Below are 24,808 nucleotides of genomic sequence, written 5' to 3' on the forward strand. Positions count from 1 at the left end.
CACGTCACTTTTGTGCGACGGGCCTGCCTGTTCAGGGCTTGCGTCTTGGCGGCCCCCTGGGAGGTCCGCGTGATCTTCCGCAAGTGAGCCCCGCGAGTCCGGGGAGGGGGCTGGCGGAATCCGAGAAATTTTCTTTGGACGCAGAGTGTTCCGCGGAGCAGGTGAGGCGGTAGGTAGGTGAAGGAGGCTCCCAGTGGGAGTAGTTCAAGCTCTGGTCGGGCCTTCCTTGGAATCTGGCGTGCTCCCTGGGGCTTCCCAGTCTTCACCGAACGGCTAAAATTCCATAACCAACCTCTCAGGATCCCCGCGATTTAGCTTCGACGTACATTGGCCTCTTCTGCGATCACATCCTCTCCTCCTGTGCACCGTTATTAGCGCGCATCCCTCCAAGACACTGGACAAATTTCCACTTGTCTTTGCTCATGATGTTCTCTCGATTTCCAGTGTTGCCCTTATCCCCCGCGCTTGTGCCCATCTTAAAAGGTCAGTCTGTTTTAGTATTAGACGTCAAGACAGGGTTGAAATGCACGCTTTGAGTCTTTCTGGGAGCCGCCTGGTTAGAATTAAAAATCTGTTTCGAGCCTAGGTGGCTCAGTGGGTTAAGCCTCTGCCTTTGGCTCAGGTCATGATCTCAGGGTATTGGGATCGAGCCCCGCATCCGGGCTCTCTGTTCGGCAGGGAGCCTGCTTCCTCCTTTCTCTCTGCCTGCCTCTCTGCCTACTTGTGATCTCTGCCAAATAAATAAAATCTTTTTAAAAAATCTGTTTGAGGGGCGCCTGGGTGGCTCAGTGGGTTAAGCCTCTGCCTTCAGCTCAGATCATGATCCCAGGGTCCTGGGATCGAGCCCCGTATCGGGCTCTCTGGTCAGCGGGGAGCCTGCTTCCTCCTCTCTCTCTGCCTGCCTCTCTGCCTACTTGTGATCTCTGTCTGTCAAATAAATAAATAAAATATTTTAAAAATTTAAAAAATCTGAGCTCTTAGTACTCTGTACGTTATTTGTAGCATATATTTGATATTTTGCTTTGTATTGTAGTATCTGTTATCAATCTGCTCTCAGTTTCTCCGGCTCTCTTCTCTCCCTGATCATCTTCTTCCTATTCATTTTCACATCATTTCTTGCCTCCACTCTTTTGTGTCATGTTCCCTTTCCCTCATCTCCAGTGCTGTCTCTCTCTTTAATCTGGCAAACCACTACTACTACTCCTCACTTGTTTTTTGGTTTTTGTTTTTTTTAAGATTTTATTTATTTGTGAGAGAGCGAGCCAGGTTACAAGCAGGGGGAGCCGAAGGCTCCGGGAGAATGCTTGGAACACCGCAAGGTGTTCCATGGTGTCTTGATTCCAGGACCCTTGGGATCATGACCCTGAGCCCCCCAGGCACCCCTACCCCTCACTTGTAAACTTTAAGAGCTTTAAAGTGTTTCTCTCAAGGCAGAGTTATGTATTCCTTTGCCAATATTTTAGTAAGGGGTGGTTTTGTGTGTATTACAGTAAGGAATGGAGGCCCACACATTAGATTTGGCATGGTGACCATTTTCCTTGGGCAGCCAGTGAGCCTAGAATGGTTTTTACAAGTGAATATTTGCATTCTGATGATAGGAAGCACTAATTTTGAACCTAAAATAAGTGAAATGTTTTTCCCTTCATTCAAAAATCTCATTCTTTTTATTTATTCATAACTACAAAATTGTTCTCATAATTATTTGGGGGGTTTTGTTAGTGAAAAATTGAGTTTTTTTTTTTTTTTTTGCTTGCTTGCTTGCTTGTAACTACATGATATTCTCCATTTTGCCTGTTGGTCTGCAAAACCTAAGATATTTATCATCTGGTCCCTTACAGAAAAAGTTTGTTGACTCTTGATGCGTAGCAGTGTTCATATTATAGACACCACTTGTGCCTTTAATTTTACATTTTTCTGTAGAACTCAGCACAGTGCCTACTTTCCCCAAGTTTTCTTTAAGCACTTAAAAAAAGTCTTCGTGATACGAAATGTTCAGTTGTGGGAAAAAGAGATTATTACAAATTCAGTGTTACTATGCACAGAGACAGAAGTATGCAGAATGAAGTAGGATTAGGAGTTGAGAGAAGTGTGGAGGATGTGATCCTTGAGTTGAGCTTTAAAAGATAAAAAGGAGGGGCGCCTGGGTGGCTCAGTGGGTTAAGCCGCTGCCTTCGGCTCAGGTCATGATCTCAGGGTCCTGGGATCGAGTCTCGCATCGGGCTGTCTGCTCAGCAGGGAGCCTGCTTCCCTTCCTCTCTCTCTGCCTGCCTCTCTGCCTACTTGTGATCTCTGTCTGTCAAATAAATAAATAAAATCTTTAAAAAAAAAAAAAAGATAAAAAGGAAGGGCGCCTGGGTGGCTCAGTGGGTTGAAGCCTCTGCCTTCGGCTTGGGTGGTGGTCTCGGGGTCCTGGGATCGAGGCCCGCGTCGGGCTCTCTGCTCGGCGGGGAGCCTGCTTCCTCCTCTCTTTGCCTACTTGTGATCTCTCTCTCTCTCTCTGTCAAATAAATAAATAAATAAATCTTTAAAAAAAAAAAAGATAAAAAGGAAGTGGGTATGTAGAGATCATTCCTGGCAAAGTGGATAAATGAGCAAAGACAGTGAGAGAAGTAAGAGAATAGTGTGTTAAAGGGAATAGCAAAGAGTGAAGCTGGAAAGGTTGGTAAGGGCCAGATCAGAAGCCTTGTTAAGGAGCTTGGACCTTTCTTTTCAGGCAGTGTTGTGCTTTGTGCTGCATATACTGGGTAGTTAGGTCTTGCTGATGTCTATTTAAAAGATGGATGAGGGGGTGCCTGGGTGGCTCAGCCGGTTAAGTGGCTGCTTTGGGCTCAGGTGGTGATCCCAGGATCCTGAGATCGAGTCCCGTATGAGGCTCCCTGCTCAGCGGAGAGCCCACTGCTCCCTCTCTCTCTGCCTGCCATTCTATTTGTGCTCACTCTCTCTCTGTCAAATAAATGAATAAAATCTTAAAAAAAAAAAAAAAAGATGGATGAGGGAGTCAAGGGCCCTTATATTGCACTATTTGTGTAGATGAGAAGATCTAAGGGCAGTGGAACTTGGAGTGGGCGTGATGAAGTTTAAGGAGGTAAAATAGCAGATCTTGTTAACTATTTGGATGTTAAAAGTGAAGAGGAAGGACAAGTCAAGGCCGAGTCTTCTGCTGATCACCAACTAAAATGGAGAATATTGGAAGGCGTGAGGAGACTGTTTTACTCAACATTGTATTTCCAGAGCCTAAAACAGTGTCCTGTGCATTGTAGGTACTTGAATGAACAGAAAACTTTCCTTCCTTTTAATTGTTGATTGTTACATTTCATCAAAAGAACCTTTAGAGTATGTCATACCTATTTATTTTGGTAATAACTTCAAGCTTTTTGGAATAGATGATGAGTTGGACCACTGATAAAATGAATCTCTTTCACAGTTGAATAGTCCTGGAGAGACATTTTGGCTTAATTCCATGTCAGTTAAAAGTTTAAATTTATTTTTATCCTGTTCTGTCATTTAAATTGGGAATTTAATTTCAGAATTGCTTTATTCTTATTTTTCTTACTGTTTAAACTTTTAAAAGCTAATTTTTATTTTAAGCTTTTACATTTAAACTTCTGCATCAGAATATTAGCTTTTAATTTTATTTTAAGCTTTTTTTTTTTTTTTAAAGATTTTATTTATTTATTTGTCAGAGAGAGTGAGCACAGGCAGACAGAGTGGCAGGCAGAGGCAGAGGGAGAAGCAGGCTCCCTGCTCAGCAGGGAGCCCGATGTGGGACTCAATCCCAGGACGCTGGGATCATGACCTGAGCCGAAGGCAGCCGCTTAACCAACTGAGCCACCCAGGCGTCCCTATTTTAAGCTTTTAAATTTAATTTTTAGAATATTTGCCTTGGGGCACCTGGGTGGCTCAGTGGGTTAAGCTGCTGCCTTCAGCTCGGGTCATGATCTCGGAGTCCTGGGATCGAGCCCCGCATCGGGCTCTCTGCTCTCTCGGGGAGCCTGCTTCCTCCTCTCTCTCTGCCTGCCTCTCTGCCTGCTTGTGATCTCTCTGTCAAAAAATAAATAAATAAATAAATAAATAAATAAATAAATAAATAAATAAATAAATAGAATAGAATAGAATAGAATATTTGCCTTGTTTTCCTTCTTGGTATTTCTCAGGCTTTCAGGAAGTCAAGACCCTACACTATGTTCATATAGATTAAATGTCATCCTAAATTTAGTTTCAGGAAACTTGTATTTGCACTTTTATCTTAATGTTTTCTGTTGTTCATTAATAAACATAAGCCAGTGGACTTCTGCTTTGGCTGCTGGATGGCTGAGTCAGATTTATTTCCATGTGTTGTAAATTGGTTAGTTAGATGTGAGAACATTTGTGTACAGCCTCTGTGTATAGCTGAGTAGATGGTGCAGTCTGGTAGCCCTGTCTGTATTCTTCCTACTTCCTTTAGATTGTCACTTCTGTGTTAGAATTAGATGATTTATTGGTCACTAATCTGTAAGCTGCCACACAGTCTTTTGAAAAGACACAGCGTGAAAGTGGAACTATACAGGTTGAAGAATAATATGTGTATATAAAATATTTTCTTTTTCAGACATAAAGCAGAGTCACTATAATTATTTGTAACATCAATTTAACAGTTTAATTATATGAAATTATGGCTGGTTATAAGCCTGCAGCTATTCAGACCTATCCTGTACTCGGTGAAAAAATCACCCAAGACACACTGTACTGGAACAACTATAAGGTAAGTGTAGATGGTAATGAGTGGTTTGCATTTATGCTTATCCCCAGCATATGCTGTACTTTGGATACTCTAGTAGAGAACTAATAGCTAAAAAGAATCTATCAACAGTTTACAGTTTGGGTGGAAAATTTGATATCTGATATTTTTTCTTGGATCTTTCAAATTAAAAGTCCATGCTTCTGGGGCACCTGGGTGGCTCAGTTGTTAAGTGTCTGCCTTCGGCTCAGGTCGTGATCCTGGGGTCCTGGGATTGAGCCCCGGGTGGCGCTCCCTGCTCTGTAAGAAGCTTCTCCCTCTGACGTTCCCCCTGTTTGTGTTTCCTCTCTCACTGTGTCTCTGTCAAATGAATAAAATCTTTAAAAAAAAAAAAAAAAAAAAGTCCATGGTGCTTAAGGATTTTAATCATACAAGTGCCTACCTAAATATAGATGATTAATGAATGCCAAATAAGATAGATTTTTACATTTTTCAATTATGCAAGATTTTTTTTGCCTTTCTAAAACTAAGAAAGCTGTGATGCAGAATTAGTTCTTCTAGACTACAAAGGCTTAAAAGTGATTTTTCTTTTAAATGAACAATTAAAAAATGAAAAAGAGGGGCACCTGGGTGGCTCGGTCAATTGGGCGTCTGCCCATATATTTGTTGTCATATATTTACTTACGGTCATATATTTATTTACTTTAGTGGCAACTAGGGAAATCTGGGTGATGGTAATTGAACCTTTTTGCTTTCTTTATACTTCTGTATTAAATACATCCTAGTAAATGTTATTAAGAACAAAGAGAAATGTCAGTAAGAAATTATGTAATGCTTCAAAGGTCTTACCAATTGTAACTGTTAATCCTTTGTATTATTTTTTATTTTTATCAAGACCCCTGTTCAAATCAAGGAGTTTGGTGCAGTGTCAAAAGTAGATTTTTCTCCACAGCCTCCATATAATTATGCTGTCACAGCTTCCTCAAGGGTAAATATAATGTTAAATTTCTTTTTCCTTTGTGTAGTTATATTTACTACTGATCTTGAGCCATTTGGTTAAATACTATGTTTTTTATCTTTTTGTAGATTCACATTTATGGCCGGTACTCTCAAGAACCTATTAAAACCTTTTCTCGATTTAAAGACACGGCGTACTGTGCTACTTTTCGTCAGGATGGTAGACTGCTTGTGGCTGGCAGTGAAGATGGTGGAGTTCAGCTTTTTGATATAAGTGGGAGAGCTCCCCTCAGGCAGTTTGAAGGTCATACTAAGTAAGAGCCAGAGTTTAAAATTTTTTTATTTTTTTATTTTTTTACGGAAGTATAAGTAACAAAACATTGTTAGTTTCAAGCATACGTTGATATTTGTGTCTGTTGCAAAATAATTATAGTAAGTCTCGTTAGCATCTGTCACCATACAGTTATAGACAGTTGGTTATTTTGTTGTTTCTTTTGTCATCTTAAACTTTTTTTTGTTTTGTTTTTTTGGGCTTTGACTAAAAGCATAGAGCTGTTCTGTAAAGATTATGTAGTAATGTATACTTTATATCCTGGTTGTTCTAAGACATAATCAAAAGTCCTGTGGCCAGTTTGATAGGACTCGTGAATTCCCTAGAATTATATGTGACATTTTAAGAAATGTACGTTTATCTAGGGAAATTTCCTATCTAATCAGGGAGTTCTATGACCAGTCGAGGTTATAAACCACTGATCTCACGGCACCCTCACAGTTATAAATGAGAACTCTATAGGCTACACTACTTTTGAGGTTCTTATTTTGAAGTCAAGTTGGAAGGTTGATTTTTTTTTTTTTTTTCTTTTTTCTTGAAGTTAATATTTTGCTGCTTGATAAATTAAATGACCAGGGTAGGGCGCCTGGGTGGCTCAGTGGGTTAAGCCGCTGCCTTCGGCTCAGGTCATGATCTCAGGGTCCTGGGATTGAGTCCCACATCGGGTTCTCTGCTCAGCGGAGATCCTGCTTCCCTCTCTCTCTCTCTGCCTGCCTCTCCATCAACTTGTGATCTCTCTCTATCAAATAAATAAATAAAATCTTTAAAAAAAAAAAATGACCAGGGTAGTTTTATATTATAATTTTATATCAAGATTACCTAGTTCATTGCTGAAGCTTCTGCTTATTTAAAATCTCAAGTGTGGGATGCCTGGGTGGCTCAGTTGGTTAAGCAGCTGCCTTCAGCTCAGGTCATGATCCCAGCATCCTGGGATTGAGTCCACATCGGGCTCCTTGCTTGGCGGGGAGCCTGCTTCTCCCTCTGCCTCTGCCTGCCATTCTGTCTGCCTGTGCTCGCTCGCTCTCCTCTCTCTCTGACAAATAAATTTTAAAAAAGTCTTAAAAAAAATAAAAAATAAAAAAAAATAAAATCTCAAGTGTTTTTTTTATAGTGTATTATCAGGATGGTCTTTCCCCATCAGTGAAACATTTAAAGTCTAACAAATTCGCTTAACATGATCCTACTATTAATGGCAGGTCTTAGAATTTTGTAAGGAACTATCCATTTTGAAGTTTATTTAATTAAATGTACCTTTGCTCCAACATTTAGAACATTTACTTTTATTGAGCAGTTTTGTAGAATTGTTAACATATTATTAGAAAATGTAATTTTAAGGCTACTAATTTTCTTAACTTTGTAAAGTAGGAGTATTTAGAATTTTAAATTGGCTTAGGGACAAATACCTGTTTTAAAGATTTTATCTCATAATTTCCTCCTACCATTACTCCCTGAAACTGAGCTGCTTTTTTTTTGTTACTTGGGGAAAAGGAGTGTTTTATGTTAAAAGATGCCAGACATACAGTTTTTTTCTTGCTTTTTAATACATTGATTCTTGATTTTTTAGAGCAGTTCATACAGTCGATTTTACAGCTGACAAATATCATGTGGTCTCTGGGGCTGATGATTATACAGTTAAATTATGGGATATTCCAAACTCCAAAGAAATTCTGACATTCAAAGAACATTCTGATTATGTGAGGTGTGGATGTGCTAGCAAACTGAACCCAGATCTGTTTGTAACAGGTTGGTGAACTGTTTTTCCCTCCTTAACTTGATAATTTAATTATGATATAATTTGGTATTGCTTTGGGACTCTTGGGATAGAGCAGTTTTTAAAAAAATTTTATAAAGAGGGGCTGCCTGGGTGGCTCAGTGGGTTAAGCCTCTGCCTTCAGCTCAGGTCCTGATCTCAGGATTCTGGGATCAAGTCCCACATCAGGCTCTCTGCTAGGCAGGGAGCCTGCCTCCTCCCCCCCCCCCCCTCTCTACTTGTGATCTCTCTCTCTAAAAAAAAAAAAAAATTATAAAGAAATATGTTTATCCAGTTGTTTTATTTTTTTTTTCTTTTGGTGATTGTTTTTGCTGTCCTTCAAATGTTTTTGGAAGCATCAGGCTTCCCTGAAAACATGAGTGTCAGAACTATAATGGTTTTAGTATTCTGGTTTGCACAGAGCCTCTAGTGGCCAAGAAACAAAGATAATGCAGTGGAGTGTTTGTGGGTGTTTGTGCAGAGGTTCCCAGGTGATTCAGTAGTGACAATAGCTTGGATCTGAATAGTTTAAGATCCTGTATAATATAGTGTACTATATTATAGTATAATGCTTTTTCAGAAAACAGTTGTACCAGAGAGTTTGGAGGTACTGTATCTTCATGAACATACAGACGTGTCTTTAAAATTTCATCCTTTTCTCCTTTTAAAATTTATATTTGGATACAAACACACATATACTGAGTTTGAGTAATGAAACTCACATAATACAAAAATTGACATTTTAGGGTCATATGATCATACTGTGAAGATGTTTGATGCACGAACAAACAAGAGTGTGATCTCTGTTGAGCATGGGCAGCCAGTGGAAAGTGTCCTGCTTTTCCCCTCTGGAAGTCTTCTGGCATCAGCAGGTATTTTAAAAATTGCTTTATAGGTGTACCTGGATGGCTTAGTCGTTAAGTGTCTGCCTTCAGCTCAGGTCATGATCCCAGGGTCCTGGGATTGAGCCCCTCATCTGGCTCCCTGCTTGGCAGGAAGTCTGCTTCTCTCTCTCCGACTCCCCCTGCTTCTTTTCTCTCTCTCTCTTACTGTGTCTCTGCCAAGTAAATAAGTAAAATCTTTTTTAAAAAATTGCTTTACTAGTATCTTTGGTCTTGAATTAGTTACTACTTTTATCAGTTACTTTTTGAAATTTAACACTCTGCCCTTGAATTGCATAACTAGGTTTTGTTCAACTGATAAGTAGAGCAGGCCAGCAGTTACTATTTACTGAGTACCTAATGTGAGCCAGATACTGTGCTATTATACACAGAAGGTAGTTAGTTTTCTCCCTATTTTGCAACTGAGGAAATAAATAAAAGTTAATTATTTTAACTAATTTTTCTAAGATAGAGTGACAGATCTGAAATCCTAGAACTTTAAAGCCTGCATTGTATATTTAACCAGAGATCTAGGTTGTATTCCTGGCCTTCCTACCTAAGAGATCCGTGACAGCTTTTGAAAACACAGTTCTTTCCGTTCTAGAATCAGGCTTGTCTTTTTTTATGTCTCTTGATTGGAATGACATTACCCAACAAATAGCAGTTCTGGAGGAGGATATAATGTGGAATCAAAGGGGGTCTTGATACATTTTTTCATCGAGTTGGAACTGAGGTATTTTTTTTTGTTATGTTGATCATAGAGCATTTTCAAAATTAGAAGGGAAGAAGTAAATTGGTTTTTTTCACTCATCAAGTCAAAATTAATGCATTGACAGTAGAATACATAGGTAGTATATATAATTTATAGCACATACATGGCTATGTGTGTAGCCTTTTTTTTTCTTAATTTTAAAATTCAAATAGAGGGGTGCCTGGGTGGCTCAGTCATTAAGCGTCTCCCTTCGGCTCAGGTCATGATTCCAGGGTCCTAGAATCGAGCCCCACGTCGGGCTCCCTGCTCAGCAGGAAGCCTGCTTTCCCTCTCCACACCCCCTGCTTGTGTACCTGCTTTCGCTGTCTCTGTCAAATAAATAAAATCTTAAAAAAAAAAAATCCCAATATAAATTACCCTGTTTTATACTTTTTCCCCAGTACCTATTTAATTTCAAAATAAATTGATAACATTGCCAAATGTATCCATTTTTCTTGCTGTTATTTTGAGAAATGGAAATAAGTTCAAGATGAACAGGGAGGATGGACACCTGTGTGCTAATCTCCACCGTGTCACTAGCTAATTGTATGACCTTGGGCAGTCCCTTCAGTCAACTCTTACAGACTTTGGAAATGAGAGTTGGGACAGGATCAGTTGTTTTATTTATTTATTTATTTTTTTAAAGATTTTATTTATTTATTTGATAGAGATCACAGGTAGGCAGAGAGGCAGGCAGAGAGAGGAGGAAGCAGGCTCCCCGCTGAGCAGAGAGCCCAATTCCAGACTCGATCCCAGGGCCCCAGGACCATGACCTGAGCCGAAGGCAGAGGCTTTAACCCACTGAGCCACCCAGGCGCCCCGGATCAGTTGTTTTAAACTATGTTCGCTCATGAGCTGCCACATGTGGTGAGACAGGGACTATGAATTGGCTTACAGGTCCACTTTCCTAGTCAGGATAGATGAGACCTTTGCTCCTCCCTCTCCAACTCATTCTTCTATTTTACCTTTAGACATTTGCTTAATATTTCATTGAAATAAAAGATGTGGGCGCCTGGGTGGCTCAGTTGGTTAAGCAACTGCCTTCGGCTCAGGTCAGGATCCTGGAGTCCTGGAATCAAGTCCCACATCAGGCTCCCTGCTCAGCGGGGAGTCTGCTTCTCCCTTTGACCTTCTTCCCTCATGTTCTGTCTCTCATGTTCTCTCTCTCTCAAATAAATAAATAAAATCTTTAAAAAAAAAAAGAAAAGATGCCATATTAAAAGAATTCTTTTTAGGGGCGCCTGGGTGGCTCAGTGGGTTAAGCCGCTGCCTTCGGCTTGGGTCATGATCTCGGAGTCCTGGGATCGAGCCCCGCATCTGGCTCTCTGCTCAGCGGGGAGCCTGCTTCCTCCTCTCTCTCTGCTTGCCTCTCTGCCTGCTTGTGATCTCTCTGTCAAATAAATAAATAAAATCTTAAAAAAAAAAAAATTAAAAAAAAAAAAGAATTCTTTTTAAACTCTTGGATTAAATTGCCTTTAAGGACCCTTCTAACTCTTAGAGTAAACATTATAGGGAAATTTTTCAGTTTTCTTTGGATTCACAAAATGTTTAGGAAATAGTTTATATTATTCATTTCCATAGTGACATAAAATTTCTTTTACATGGTGATTTTATACAATTTTCTTAAACATTTTTGGTTATACTTTTTATTTTGCTAGGCAGTTCTGTGATCTTTACAAATATGCAAATATCTAATCACCAAAATAGTTCTTTGAGGTCGAAACTATTATTATTATTCTCAGTTACAAACTCAGTGACAGAGCCAGCATTGAAACCAGGCAGTTTTACTCTGGGACCCCTCACTTCATCTCCATGCTGTGCAGCTTCCAGTGAAAAATGCTTTTCAAATCTTTAAAATATTGAAAGTTGAGGCAGAATTTCAAACTAATGATTATTTCTTTTTGTAGGAGGCCGTTATGTTAAAATCTGGGACATGCTGAAAGGAGGACAGTTGCTAGTGTCTTTGAAAAATCATCATAAAACTGTGACATGTTTATTTCTGAGCAGCTCTGGACAGAGGTTACTTTCTGGGTCACTGGACAGGTTAGCATTTTAATTTTCTTCCTTTATTACTACTAGTGTACATGTATTTACTGCTTGAAGAAATGAGTTATTTCTAAAGTATTTGTGTTAAAGTCAATGTTTTGTTAAATGATTTCTGTGAAAAAAAAATCTTTTCAGTTGAAAATAGTTTTGACCTCTTATTCACATATAGCAAACTTTTTTTCTCACCTAACGTAACTTAGTGTGTACTTATATACTTAAGGAATTTTATTCAACCACTCGAACATTAATCTTTTAAAATAGTCTGTGTCATTCCTTGTTTTCTTTAAAAATCTTTATTGTACATTTATATATTTAGAAATACTTATAATGAATGTGTGTATATATTCTAGCTTTTTTTTTTTTTTAAAGATTTTATTTATTTATCTGACAGAGAGAAATCACAAGTAGGCAGAGAGGCAGGCAGAGAGAGAGGAGGAAGCAGGCTCCCTGCCGAGCAGAGAGCCCGACGCGGGGCTCGATCCCAGGACCCCGAGATCATGACCTGAGCCGAAGGCAGCGGCTCAACCCACTGAGCCACCCAGGCGCCCCATATTCTAGCTTTTTTTCAAATTTAAAACTTCATGTGAAAATTTCTATACATTTACGTGATTCAAATATTACTACTTTAAGTAGGTATTACTATTCTGTTAATGTTCTAAAACAGTGCTGTCCAACAGAAATGGTATGTGAGCTACATATGTAATTATAAATGTTTTAGTAGCCACATTAAAAAGGCAAAAAGAACTAGGCCACATTAATAATATATTTATTTAGTTCAGTGTATCTAAAATATCATTTCAGGGGTGCCTGAGTGGCTCAGTGGGTTAAGCTGCTGCCTTCGGCTCAGGTCATGATCTCAGGGTCCTGGGATCGAGTCCCGCATCAGGCTCTCTGCTCAGCGGGGAGCCTGCTTCCCTCCCTCTCTCTCTGCCTGCCTCTCTGTCTACTTGTGATCTCTCTCTGTCAAATAAATAAATAAAATCTTTAAAAAAAAAAAAAATAAAATAAAATATCATTTCAATACACAATGGATGTAAAATTAATTACCAAGAAACGAGAGACAAGCATCCAGTACATGTCATGTGATACAGTAATAATATTTTATAGTGATTAAAGTGAAATATAGTTGGTTTAACACAAAAGTATTTTTACCTCAGTTTTTAAATTAAAATTTAGATTAATTAGGGTGCCTGAGTGGCTCAGTGGGTTAAAGCCTCTGCCTTCGGCTCAGGTCATGATCCCAGGGTCCTGGGATCAAGCCCCGCATTGGGCTCTCTGCTCAGCAGGGAGCCTGCTCCCCCCCCCCTTTCTCTGCCTGCCTCTGTGCCTAATTGTGATCTCTGTCAAATAAATAAATAAAAGCTTAAAAAAAATTTTAGGTTAATTAAAGTCAAGTAAAATTTAAAATATGGTTCTTCGGGGCGCCTGGGTGGCTCAGTGGGTTAAGCTGCTGCCTTCAGCTCAGGTCATGATCTCAGGGTCCTGGGATCGAGTCCCGCATCGGGCTCTCTGCTCAGCAAGAAGCCTGCTTCCCTCTCTCTCTCTCTCTCTCTGCCTGCCTCTCCGTCTACTTGTGATCTCTCTCTGTGTCAAATAAATAAATAAATAATCTTTTAAAAAAAATAAAATAAAATATGGTTCTTCATTTTCACTGGCCACATTTCAAGTGCTTAGTAGCATGTGGCTAGAATGATGGCACAGTTCTAATATTTATTCATATTTATTTATTTTTGGTAATTTTATTTCCGTATTTCCTATTTTCATTGTTAGAGAAAGCCTTGGTTTTTCAGTATGTTTGTTAAAAAGTATACGTATTTTATGGGGCTCCAGTCCATTAAGCATCTGCCTTCAGCTCAGGTCATGATCCCAGGGTCCTGGGATTGAGTCCCGCATGGGGCTCCTTGCTTGTGGCGGGGGTCGGGGGGGGCGGAGGGGTCTGCTTCTCCCTCTGCCTCTGCCTGCCACTTTGCCTGCTTGTGCTTTCTCTTTGCTGACAAATAAATAAAATCCTTAAAAAAAAGTATATGCATTTTAAAAGCTAGAATATATTTTTAACACGAAGGAATTTATCATGTAAATCTGTAGCAGACTCTCTGAAGTGCTGTTACTAGGCAGTTTGGGGCTCCGTTTTTAGATGCGTCTCTCAAAAATCAAGTGTGAGTTGGCTCTCTTCACAGTAGTTGTCAACTCAGAGTGGATTTTGTTTCCCAGAGGACATGTGGCAATCTCTGGAGACAATTTTGGTTGTTGTCACAAGTTGGGAGTGGAGTGCTGCTGGCATTCAGTACGTAGCAGTCAGGGATGCTGCTAAACTGCCTACCGCGCACAGAAAAGCCTCTGCAGCTAAAAGTATCTGACCTGCAGTGTTAATCACTTGATGTTGAGAAACCCTGTGCTTTTGAATCCCAGTGTACTTTGAAACCTTTCCTTATACTCCCAGGTTTCATTGTCAGGTGACAGTGGTTCATGGTCTGTGGTCTGGTGGCTAGTTGAATCTTTATATAAACATAGCTACTGCTATTAGTTCATTTTTTAAAAGAGATTCAGTGAGGGGTGCCTGGGTGGCTCAGTGGTTAAAGCCTCTGCCTTCGGCTCGGGTCATGATCCCAGGGTCCTGGGATTGAGTTCTGCATTCGGGCTCTCTGCTTGGCAGGGAGCCTGCCTCCTCCTCTTCTCTCTCTCTGCCTGCCTCTCTGCCTACTTGTGATCTGTCTGTCAAAAAAAAAAAAAAAATCTTAAAAAAAAAAATTCAGTGATGAATTAGTTTGTAATTAATATTATTAATCATTATTTTTCTTCATTGCAGTGTAAATTTTAATATTTATACATTGAATTTCTAAAAAAAATAGGAAATTTACATTTTACACTCATTTCCTAGGTAATTTCTAACAGAGCTTTCTTTTCCTTAGGAAGGTGAAAGTATATAGCACGACTTCCTATAAAGTAGTCCACAGTTTTGATTATGCAGCTTCAATTTTGAGTCTTGCACTTGCAGTAAGTACTTCTAATTCTTTTTAAAGCTTTCACTACCCTTGTCTGTTAAACTGAAATGAAATTTTAGGGTTTATCTTTGTGTTTGAATAAATCTTACTTTATTCTTGCTGTATTAGTTAGTGGAGTTAAGACAATTTCTGTTATATGACTTGTGCCAGTAACTTAGTATGAATTGAGATTTAGGTCTTGCTGACTTTAGGCATTGTTAACACTAAGGGCAGGATCTGGGGATGTCCACTGTCAAGTTTCACGAGCCGTTGAAGAAGAGGATATTTGAATGCATCATACAGAAATTTGAATTAGAAGAGGAAAAACTTATTACAAATTATTTTCTTGGCAACATTGTGTAAAGTTATGCTATCACACAGTTCCTTTTCTAATAAGAGGATGCAGGAAAAAAATTAACGTAGAAGTTTCCCAAAGCGTCGTTAACTATATTATTATTCAAACTGCCAGTGATAACTTATGCCAGGTATAACATGTTCCATCAGTATAATAGTATTCTGGTGGAAAAAGTGATTTATCTAACTTTCTGCATGGATTGTTGTTAGGCAGAGTATCTGATTGAAACTCTTGGTGAAGGTTTGGATAAGCAGAAAACATGTTATAAATGGTGTTTTGAGGAAAAACTAGGGCAAATGATGGGTTAGGAATAGACTAACTTATTTTTCTAATTGCTCCTTAGCATGAAGATGAAACAATAGTTGTAGGAATGACCAATGGAATACTGAGTGTTAAACATCGGAAATCTGAAGCAAAGAAGGATTCTCTTCCTAGGAGAAGGCCTGCATATCGAACTTTTATTAAAGGAAAAAATTACATGAAACAAAGGGTATTTTCATATTTCTTATTTTTTTTTAGAAAATGTGGTTTGTTAGAGTAGCCAGCTCCAACCCTGCGTGTTACTAGAAAGTGTAGTTCACATGGGATTTAACTTTATTTTGCTTTTCTGTACCTTAATTCTCCTTGCAGATTGCTAGATTGGGGAATGATATTAATAAGTAATGGGGAATATGGACTACTTTAATACCCTGAGTCATAACAATGTTACAGTATTTTACCATATTCAAAACAGTGTCTTTGATACACTCTCTGATTTGATCTCCTAAACAGCCCTGAACAGTAGTAGAGCCAGTTATGTCCCTGTATGGCATCTGAGAAGATGGAGATGCAAATAAGTTCTGGTCGATCCAGCATCTCATTACTGGTAGCCAGAGTCGTTGGGACTAGATCTCAGTTTCTCCTGTCTTTGTTTTCTTTCTACTAAGTCATACTGCTTGCCATGTGAAGAGAATTGAAATGAGTAATGTTTGCCCAGCGTGAGGTACTGTGTGTCTGTTCTAAGTTAAATCATAGGAGAGTAAGAACACATTGATGTAGCAGATCATTTCATTTTCAGTTAGTCTGCATTCTGGACATATGCCCATTACTTATTACACTGTTCAGGGTCACCAAGGTATAAAAGTAATCCACAATGAAAAAATTCATTTTGAATGAAACTCTATACAGATACTGACTTTTCTTTATAAATTTACTTTGTCATACAGGACGACATTTTGATCAACAGGCCTTCAAAGAAACACCTAGAATTATATGACCGGGATCTGAAAAATTTCCGGGTCTCTAAGGCACTTGACAGAGTCCTTGAGGTGAGTGAGGAGCATGTATACATATATACAGTATGCTGTCTCTGTGAGTGAGTGAATGAGTGTGTTTTAATTAAGACTAATTTTTTAGAGCAGTTTTAGCTTCACAAAAATTGAGGGTAAGGTACAGAGATTTCCCATAGACTCTCTGCCCCCACACATGCATAGCCTCCCCTATTATCAATACCCCACCACAGTGGTGCTTTTGTTAGAGTTGATGAACCTACAAGGAGCATATTTTTAATAAGAATCATTTTATTACTTACCGTGTGCCTTACTGTGACTCAAAACTGTAAAGATATAAACCTATTTAAATTTGGTAATTGTCAGTTCCAAGACTATGATTTTTTCTTGTGCTGTCTTATCTGTTTATATTGACTCTGAAAATTTTTCTAGCCCAGTTGTACAATAAAGACACCCGAGATTACAGTTTCCATCATAAAGGAGCTAAATCGAAGAGGAGTCCTTGCAAATGCCCTTGCAGGTCGGGATGAAAAGGAAATCAGTCGTGTTCTTAATTTTTTGATACGGTATGTTTTATGTCTATGAAACACATATATCTTGCATCTGAACTTCTTTATCTCAAATGAGAGGCATTTACTTTTAGATTGACCTTTATAGAGAACTGATGGAAAAATTCAGTAAATCTGTTTTAAGGATTTTTTTCAAGTTGGCAAGTTTCAGTAAACAAATTTTGTTTCGTAGGAATCTGTCTCAGCCAAGATTTGCCCCTGTTTTGATCAATGCTGCTGAAATAATTATTGGTAAGTAGTTGTTAAAACGTGAAAAATCCGGGGTACCTGGGTTGCTTAGTTGATTAAGCCTCTGTAAGCTCAGGTCATGATCCTGGGGTCCTGGAGTCCTGGGATCAAGCCCTGCATTAGCCTCTGCTCATCAGGAAGTCTGGTTTTCCCTCTCTCTCTGCCATTCCTCCCCGCTCTGGTGCTCTCTTGCTTGCATGTTCTCTCTCTCAAATAAATAAATGAAACCTTTGGGGGAGAAAAAAACTGGGATGCCTGGTGACTAAGTTGGTTAAGTGACTGCCCTTTGGCTTGGGTCATGATCCCAGAGTCCCATAATTGAGACATCAGGCTGTCTGCATTGTGGGAGCCTGGTTGTCCCGCTCCCCCTGCTTGTACTTTCTCTCTATCAAATAAATAAAATCCTTTTAAAAAAAACCCCCCAAAAACAAAAAACCTTGAAAAATCCAAGTGTGATTTAACAGAGATGTCAAATAATGAAATCAAATAGATCACAGTACTTTGTTTTTATCAGTTCTCCAGTAGCAGTTGTAAAGAAAACAATCACATAAATCATAGCATTTTAAGGGAAGTAAAACATTTACAGTAGCTCAACTCTGAATTGCTGAGATAAGAGTTATTGTAATTAAACAACTTTTGCTTAGGCATCTACAATGACCATGCTTTTTTTTTTTTTGTTAAACAGACCATGACTATTTTTTAAGGGGAAAATTAAAGTAGGTCAGGAACTCCACACTGTACTTTCTGTAATTATTTCTTTTTGAAATACATTTATCCAGATGGATTGTTTCTTTTTTGTAAATCACAAATCGTAAAATAAGTACAGATTTTTCAGTGTATTTATAGTGATTTTTTTTTTTTATTAAAGATTTTATTTATTTATTTGTCAGAGAGCAAGAGCGAGCACAGGCAGACAGAATGTCAGGCAGAGGCAGAGGGAGAAGCAGGTTCCCTAACGAGCAAGGAGCCCGATGTGGGACTCGATCCCAGGACGCTGGGATGATGACCTGAGCCGAAGGCAGCTGCTTAACCAACTGAGCCACCCAGGCGTCCCTATAGTGAATATTTTTATACTTTTGTAACTACTGCTGTTCCTTTATTGTTTACAAAGATACTACTAGTTAATGTGTTTTCTCTCTCTTTCTAGATATCTATCTTCCTGTGATTGGTCAATCACCTGTAGTCGATAAAAAGTTTTTGTTACTTCAAGGACTTGTAGAAAAAGAGATTGATTACCAAAGAGAACTACTAGAAACCTTGGGGATGATGGATATGCTTTTTGCTACTATGACAAGGAAAGAAAGCACTTCAGTGCTACAGCATACATCTGATGGATTTCTAGAAAACAAGAAGATGGAATCATAGTATCTGCTTAATGAGACCTATAAGAACAACTAACTTGAAATAGATTTGATTCTATTAACTATTGGAAAGAGAATCTCTTTCTGATACATTAAAAAACAAAAAAACTATTCACAGAAGCAGTTTTATGGAAGAGACAAATATCTAGAATTGGAGAATAAGGACTTGTTTTAAGACATGGTTTTCCATGTAATACTTTGAATTATTTCATGGTATCTTCGGCTAGAAGATCTCAGTTGTCTTGGTCATAGTATATTGTCCACCTTGGACAAAGTGATATTAATTTTAATACAGCAAAGTTCTGTATCAACATTTAGGTAGCCATTCAGAACTCTGGAATGGGTTTCAACTGGGAATGCTGCCAAAGGGACAGGGCTTTATTTTTTTATTTTTTCTCCTGGAAAAACAAAATAACATCAACAAAAGAAATGGCAAAAGCAAATAAATTTTCTCTTCACTCTGATCACTGTGGGATTTCCATACCCTTGCTGATCTTGCCTCCCTCTCCTTGATGTTATCATTTATCCGAGGTCACGTGTTCTGCTTCCACTTGTAATGGGAGTGCATGGGCCCCAAATGTGACAAATCAGTGGCCAGCTTTGAACAGTTTAACTCTGAACTAGTTAGACATGTATTCAAAGAGTGTGCTGAGGCAGATTTGATACCTGAAAATTGTACTCTCCCTTCCAGTGTTTTTCTTCATTCCTTTAATCTTGACCATCCTCATCAGAACAAGGTCTACATACAGGTAGACCTTATTGGACCATGTTTCTTTTCCTTTTCGAGATGCAGCTTTTCTACCCAGTTTTCAACTTGCTTCAGGTCAGAGGAGTGATAAAATTTGCCATTTTTCTCAAATAGCCTTTCAACCTAGTATACATATGGTTGGAGCTTATCTTATAGCTCCCTACCCTTCTGTAAACCATTTTCTGTAATCTGTATTTAGGTTTTGTTTCTCTAATCTCCATAATCATCTTGTGTTTTAGAACTGGAAGCTAGAGTAGCTTGTTTTGAAAAATAGTTGTTTTTTTTAAAGGACAATATAAGTCATTTTTATAAAGATATTCTTATTTTCTTCTTATCTTTCTGAGATGTATGAATTCCTGATGGATAGTCACTGGTTACTGACTGTTAGGTCACTGATTTCACACTTGCTACCTCTCCCAACTTCTCCCAATTCCTATTCCACCTCAAGTAGTTAATTATCTAAGGAAACATTGCTTGTGGTAGAAGAACCCTTAGTGAAAGGGAGATTCTGTAATGAGAATCTCCTCTTAAAATTCAGTTCTGTGAATTTAGATTTCTTTTTAAGGCAGAAAAAAATATTTCTGTGGTCTGGAAAGGGCATGTGCTCAAAAATAGGGTTCAGTTTCCCTTTTCTAAATTGATGTATGCAAACCTACAGCACAGTGGCTTATAAGAAACTAGGAGTTTGCTTCCCTGAGTAATTATGAGATTAGAGACAGAAACTTGGTCTTCATGTTGAAAATGTTAATTTATTTAAATAAATTCTGTATTTAAAAGCTTTTGAAAATATTTAACTTTGTAAGTATGCTGGTAATTTGTATATTAGTAAAAATTAGAAGTTGAAATTCTGTCTAAAACTGGCTGCCATCAAGTGTGTAACATGTGACAAGGGTTTTCCCATACATTATTTTATTCTATTCTCATCACAGCTCTCCATTGCTGGTGTTCTCATTTAATGCTGAATTAACTACAGTGATAAGCCCATACTTGAATTCCCCAAACTTGAGTTCTTCCTCATCCTGGCACTGTGAGTGGCCTGCCTTCTGGGGCAAAACCTAGTACTTCTCTTTAACAGGACTTCATTGAAGCGAGGCTCCGTTGCTCAGGGGTTAGAGCACTGGTCTCGTAACAGGACTTCATTGAGTGCTGTAGTTCTTGGATGAAATCTAGAATGAAGACGAATTTTCAAAAAGGTTATGCAACTCTCAACTCTTCATGGTAATTTCAAGAATAGTTTTTATATTCATTGGGACAAACTGATATTTGTTATTTAAAGTATGTAAACACAATTGGGATATTAGGCATATGATGGTATGTAGCATTGGTTTTTGGATTCTAATTTAAAATGGCTAAGAGATTTTAAGACTTCTGAATTTTAGTTGAAAGTATTTTTAAAATGTTACTAAGCCTGTAAAAATATTGACCTGTTCCAGAGAATTTAGGAACTCAATGTACATTTAATTTATTACATGTATAAGAGTTAAGTACTTGGGAAGATTTTGCTTGTTCGATCAAGCATTTGAAGTGCTATTTAGAAGAAAAATATTTTAAGCATATAAATGTTGTTAAGTTGTTTAAAGGAATTTGGGTTATAAGTGGGTTTGTTTAAAGAAATTTAAAATTTAGTGTATTCAACTGAAATTTACTCTATCAAACATGAATTAAAGGCCCCCTTGAAAGTGATTATAAAATGTACTAGTTTTATGGTTGGAATATCTATAAGTTAAAACTAAAGCCTTAAGGAAAATTTTCAAAAGCTACATAACAAGTAACTATAAATTGTCTTTCCTATGAACAAAATGTTCACCTCAGACACGAAGACACTTATTGGTGACTAGGTTCCATGCCTGGTTCCCCTGACCGCAGTGAACTAGACGAGGGGCGGTATAACTGGCTCAAGCCCTGTCTAAGCTGGGAGATGTAACTGGGAATTGGATTATCAGCAGATAAAGCTGCAGGGAGAAAGGAGAAGGAAACCTAAGTCAAGAGAAAATAAGCAAGGCAAGGCCATCCTTCCTCAGCAGGTGAGGCTAGAGAAGAGAGAAACCATCATAGTTTGCAGCAGCTCTGGTTCCCTTCTGGTTATACCTTAGGAGTTCCCTCTGGGGTCCACGAGACCCTTTGGAATCCTCTAATAAATTCTTTTTGCTTAGATAAGTGTGAGTGGTTTCCTTTATTCACAGCCCAATAGCTCCAAAGACACATTCAATAATCCTGGATACTTAACAGACACATACGAGAGGTTAGGGAATTGGTGATATTGCAATGAACAGTATAGACAAGATCCCTGTTCTCTTGGAACTAATATTCTTGGGAGAGGTAGAGTTCAGTTAACAAAAGATACTGCAGGTCAAATGGTGATAAATGACAGAAAAATCAGGCAGAGGAGGGAGATGGGAAACTGTTTATTGGGGGTGAGTAGGTGGCTGGCAGTTTTAAGGAGAAGTGAGGGAGCGCCTCACTGGGGCTACAATTGGGCAAAGACCTCAAGGAAAGAAAATAAATATCAAATAAATATTTATCAAATAAATATCAAGGTTTATTGATATTTAGAAGATGGGGTGGAAAGACCCTGAGGCAGAAGTGTGCCTGGTGAGTTGAGAATAGCAAGGTGGCTGGTTTAACTGATGTGAAGCAAGGGAAAGAGGAGTGTAAGAAAGAAGGAATGGGATGAAAAGGAGATGGTGTGTTTAGGCAGCTATTTGAGGGAACTTTATCATAAAGGGAAGCAAAAACAAAACTGGGCAATGGCTGATGGGATATGGGGTCAAGACAGTATTCTAAAAAAAAAATAACTTTAATGAGGTATAATTGGTATGCTATAAATTGCACATTTTAGAAGTTCAGTTTTATGTTTTGACATGTACACTCATGAGACCATCACTGCAAGCAAGAGGATGAGTATATGTTCCATGTAAAAATTTCCTCCGGTCCTTCTGTAAACCCTCCCTAGCTAGGCCTCACCCACTTAGGCAACCATGGACCTACTCTCTGTGCCACTATAGATTTACAGATTGGTTTGCATTTGCTATGATTTTATACAAATGGAATCATACAGAATTTAGGATTGGGGAGCTGGCTTTCACTTAGCATAAAAGTTTTGAGATCCATGATTCATTTGAGATCTAAACTGGAAAAAATTCCAGAACAGATGCTGATGGGGATAACCCTGCAGACTGTAAAAGGAGTTACATAAGAGAGAGGGAGGCCACTCGCGGGGCCATGTTTTGGGGAGGAGATTTGGGGTCCACTGCCCAAATGGAAGGGTTGGCTTAGAAAGGAGAATGAATAATTTGGGCATGGTTGAAGAGGGAAGGCAAAATATATGGGCACAGATACAATAAGGTGTATAGATGTGTCGGTTAGGGATTGTGGAAGTTCTTTACTGGTCACTTTTATTGGAAGCACAGTAAAGCTAAACCAGGTTGGAGGAGGAGGTTAGAGGTGTTGGAAGTGAGAGAACAGAAGACACGATACACTCCTAGAAAGATCAAGAGCTCAGACCTTGGAGCCATCTGCCTGGGTTTGAATCTTAGCCACTCACTAGCTATGGGTCTTTGGACAAGTTATTTTACCATTTTGCATTTACTTCATCTGTTCATCAGAAAAAAATCACGTCGTGTGGTTGTGAGAATTAAGTAAAAGTACGTAGAATATTCTGCTAGCTATTACTATTTTGGGGAGAATGGATGAACTAGAGAATGAAGTAGAACTACTAGTAGCACTAAGGGCCCACCTGAAATTAATGCCATGGATTTGAAGCAAGGCCTATCAGCATGATTGCATTTTTTTTTTTTCTATTCATATTTGGCTAAGGGTGTAGCTGTGGGATACCTTGAGACAAAGACAACAGCATTGGAGTTTTCACTGGTGAATGCAAAATAATCGAGAAAGGGACAAGGTAGTTGTTGAGATTTATGTCATATGGAATAATGGACTATGAATCCAAGCTGGGTGAGTAAGGAAATAAGATAATGAGGGAGTAAGGACAGTGAAAACACATGGGCTGTTGGTTTGTGTAAGGAGTTTGTGTGCTAGGGGTAGTGAGACACATGGAAGGTGCTGGCGAGAGAGCCCAGAGTTATGACAGGAGGCATGCTGGAGAGCGTGACAGCAAGCCAGGAGCTAGAATGGTCAAGAAATGATGGGGAGTGGCCAGTTATCAGTGGTGACCAACAAGGTGGGGTATTAGGTATGCAGTTGAGGGCATGAAAATCAAAGCTGAAGCTCTCCTGGTGAGTGCGGAGGGAGAGTGATCCATAATCAGCATTGAGGATCACCCACCGTACCTGTTAGGGCAGCTGCATGAAGGGTGTGGGAACGTCGGTAGCACCTGGGCAGACTGGAGAGGAAGCTTGCTAACATACAAGAAGCTGACCTTTCCCTCACTCCTCCTTCCAAAGCCCGTGTGAACATATCTGATTGGTGGAACTCAAATTCACATCCAGAGCGCTATCTGCAATGGAATCTGGGAAATAAGGGTTTTAACCTTGCAACTCTGTCGTTCTGAAGGCAACCCAGGAGGATGGAGCAGAAGGTAAGGAAAGCAATCCATGCAGTATTCTTCCCCAAGTATTGTACACCTGTTTATACACACATGTGCGCGTGCCCTCACTTCTAAACAAATAGGAGCACATTATACTTGCTCTTCCGTGTTTATTAGAGATTGCCGCATTTTAGCGCATAGAGCTCGGCTGCATTCCTTTTTATGCGGGGCTCCTGTATCACTGTGCAGAGAGAGGTGCCAATCAGTTTAATCAATGGATACAAGAGACAATGGTTATGTTATTTTTCTGATATCTACAACTCAGAATATTTCTGGAAGTTGTCTTTATTGCCCATTGAGAATTTTAATCAGGTGGAATTGAAACTGTGCATTAGGACAACTTAATAGTCTAGGTTGTCCTAATAATTCAGTTTCTCAACTTAATAGGTTAAGTTGTCCTAATGCAGTTTCAATTTCACCGATAGCTCTCCATTACTCCACAAGGTGGCAGTATTATTTCAAATAACAAGAGAAACCCAGTTTTCCATAGCACTTTCTGTGACTCAAGCTGGTTTTCCTAGGTAGAAAGTTGAGTTCTCTCACAAAACAACCAAGATACTTGGCTAGCACTATGTTGACAAAGTGAGTTCAAAAACCATCTATAGTTATTATTAGATGCTAACCAGAAATATGGAAATAAAATCTAACCAAGTCTTTTGAATTAAAGATTAGCCTTTTCAACAATGTAGAATAATGAAAAGAACATAAACTGTATGATCCTGGGCAAGTCCCAACTACTCTGGGACTCAGCTTCCATATCTGCCAAGTGGGACTAGCATCCCTTCGCAGGACTGTTCAAGAATAAATGCGATGATACATGAAAAGTGTCTTACCCGCTTTACTGTTTTTCACATGTTTGTAATCATGTGAAGTCTATAAGTCCTGCACTGGTTGGGAGCTTTTTCTTAGTTCCCCTGATTATTAACATCATTTGGACTACTCAGATAAGGGTTGAGTTAATCCCATAAACTATAAAATGAGGGTATAAGGCACCTGGGTGACTCAGTCAGTTCAGCATCTGCCTTCAGTTCAGGTCATGTCAGGATTTTGGGATCGAGTCCTGGGTCAGGCTCCCAGGCCTCTCCCCTTGCTTGTGCAAGTTCTCTCTCTTTCTGTCAAATAAATAAAAGAATCTTTAAAAAAAAAAATTAAGGGGTACCTGGGTGGCTCAGTGGGTTGAGCCTCTGCCTTTGACTCAGGTCATGATCTCAGGGTCCTGGGATGGAGCCCCGCTCTCTGCTCGGCAGGGAGCCTGCTTCCCCCTCTCTCTCTGCCTGCCTCTCCACCTACTTGTGATCTCTGTTGAATAAATAAAAATC

At 39.0% G+C, this 24,808-nt stretch overlaps 1 protein-coding gene across 6 annotated transcripts; it reads left to right on the forward strand.

Moving 5' to 3' along the window:
- Window positions 1–22: 22 nt before the first annotated feature.
- On the forward strand, window positions 23–18,659 carry UTP15 (UTP15 small subunit processome component). 6 transcript variants are annotated; one of them, XM_047730142.1, is made up of 14 exons: window positions 23–173; window positions 300–483; window positions 4,589–4,741; window positions 5,613–5,705; window positions 5,804–5,988; window positions 7,570–7,748; window positions 8,502–8,627; window positions 11,295–11,430; window positions 14,343–14,427; window positions 15,113–15,259; window positions 15,975–16,076; window positions 16,470–16,603; window positions 16,779–16,837; window positions 17,982–18,659. In XM_047730142.1, exons 3-14 carry the CDS (start codon window positions 4,652–4,654, stop codon window positions 18,197–18,199), a joined length of 1,554 nt encoding a protein of 517 aa, XP_047586098.1. In that variant the 5' UTR covers window positions 23–173; window positions 300–483; window positions 4,589–4,651; the 3' UTR covers window positions 18,200–18,659. The 6 variants fall into 6 exon arrangements, with proteins under 6 accessions (XP_047586098.1, XP_047586100.1, XP_047586097.1 ...); XM_047730144.1 differs by having other exon boundaries at window positions 23–169; XM_047730141.1 differs by having other exon boundaries at window positions 23–161.
- Window positions 18,660–24,808: the final 6,149 nt, after the last annotated feature.

Source organism: Lutra lutra, chromosome 5 (genome assembly GCF_902655055.1).
Source record: "Lutra lutra chromosome 5, mLutLut1.2, whole genome shotgun sequence".
In the NCBI taxonomy this organism is placed as follows: domain Eukaryota; kingdom Metazoa; phylum Chordata; class Mammalia; order Carnivora; family Mustelidae; genus Lutra; species Lutra lutra.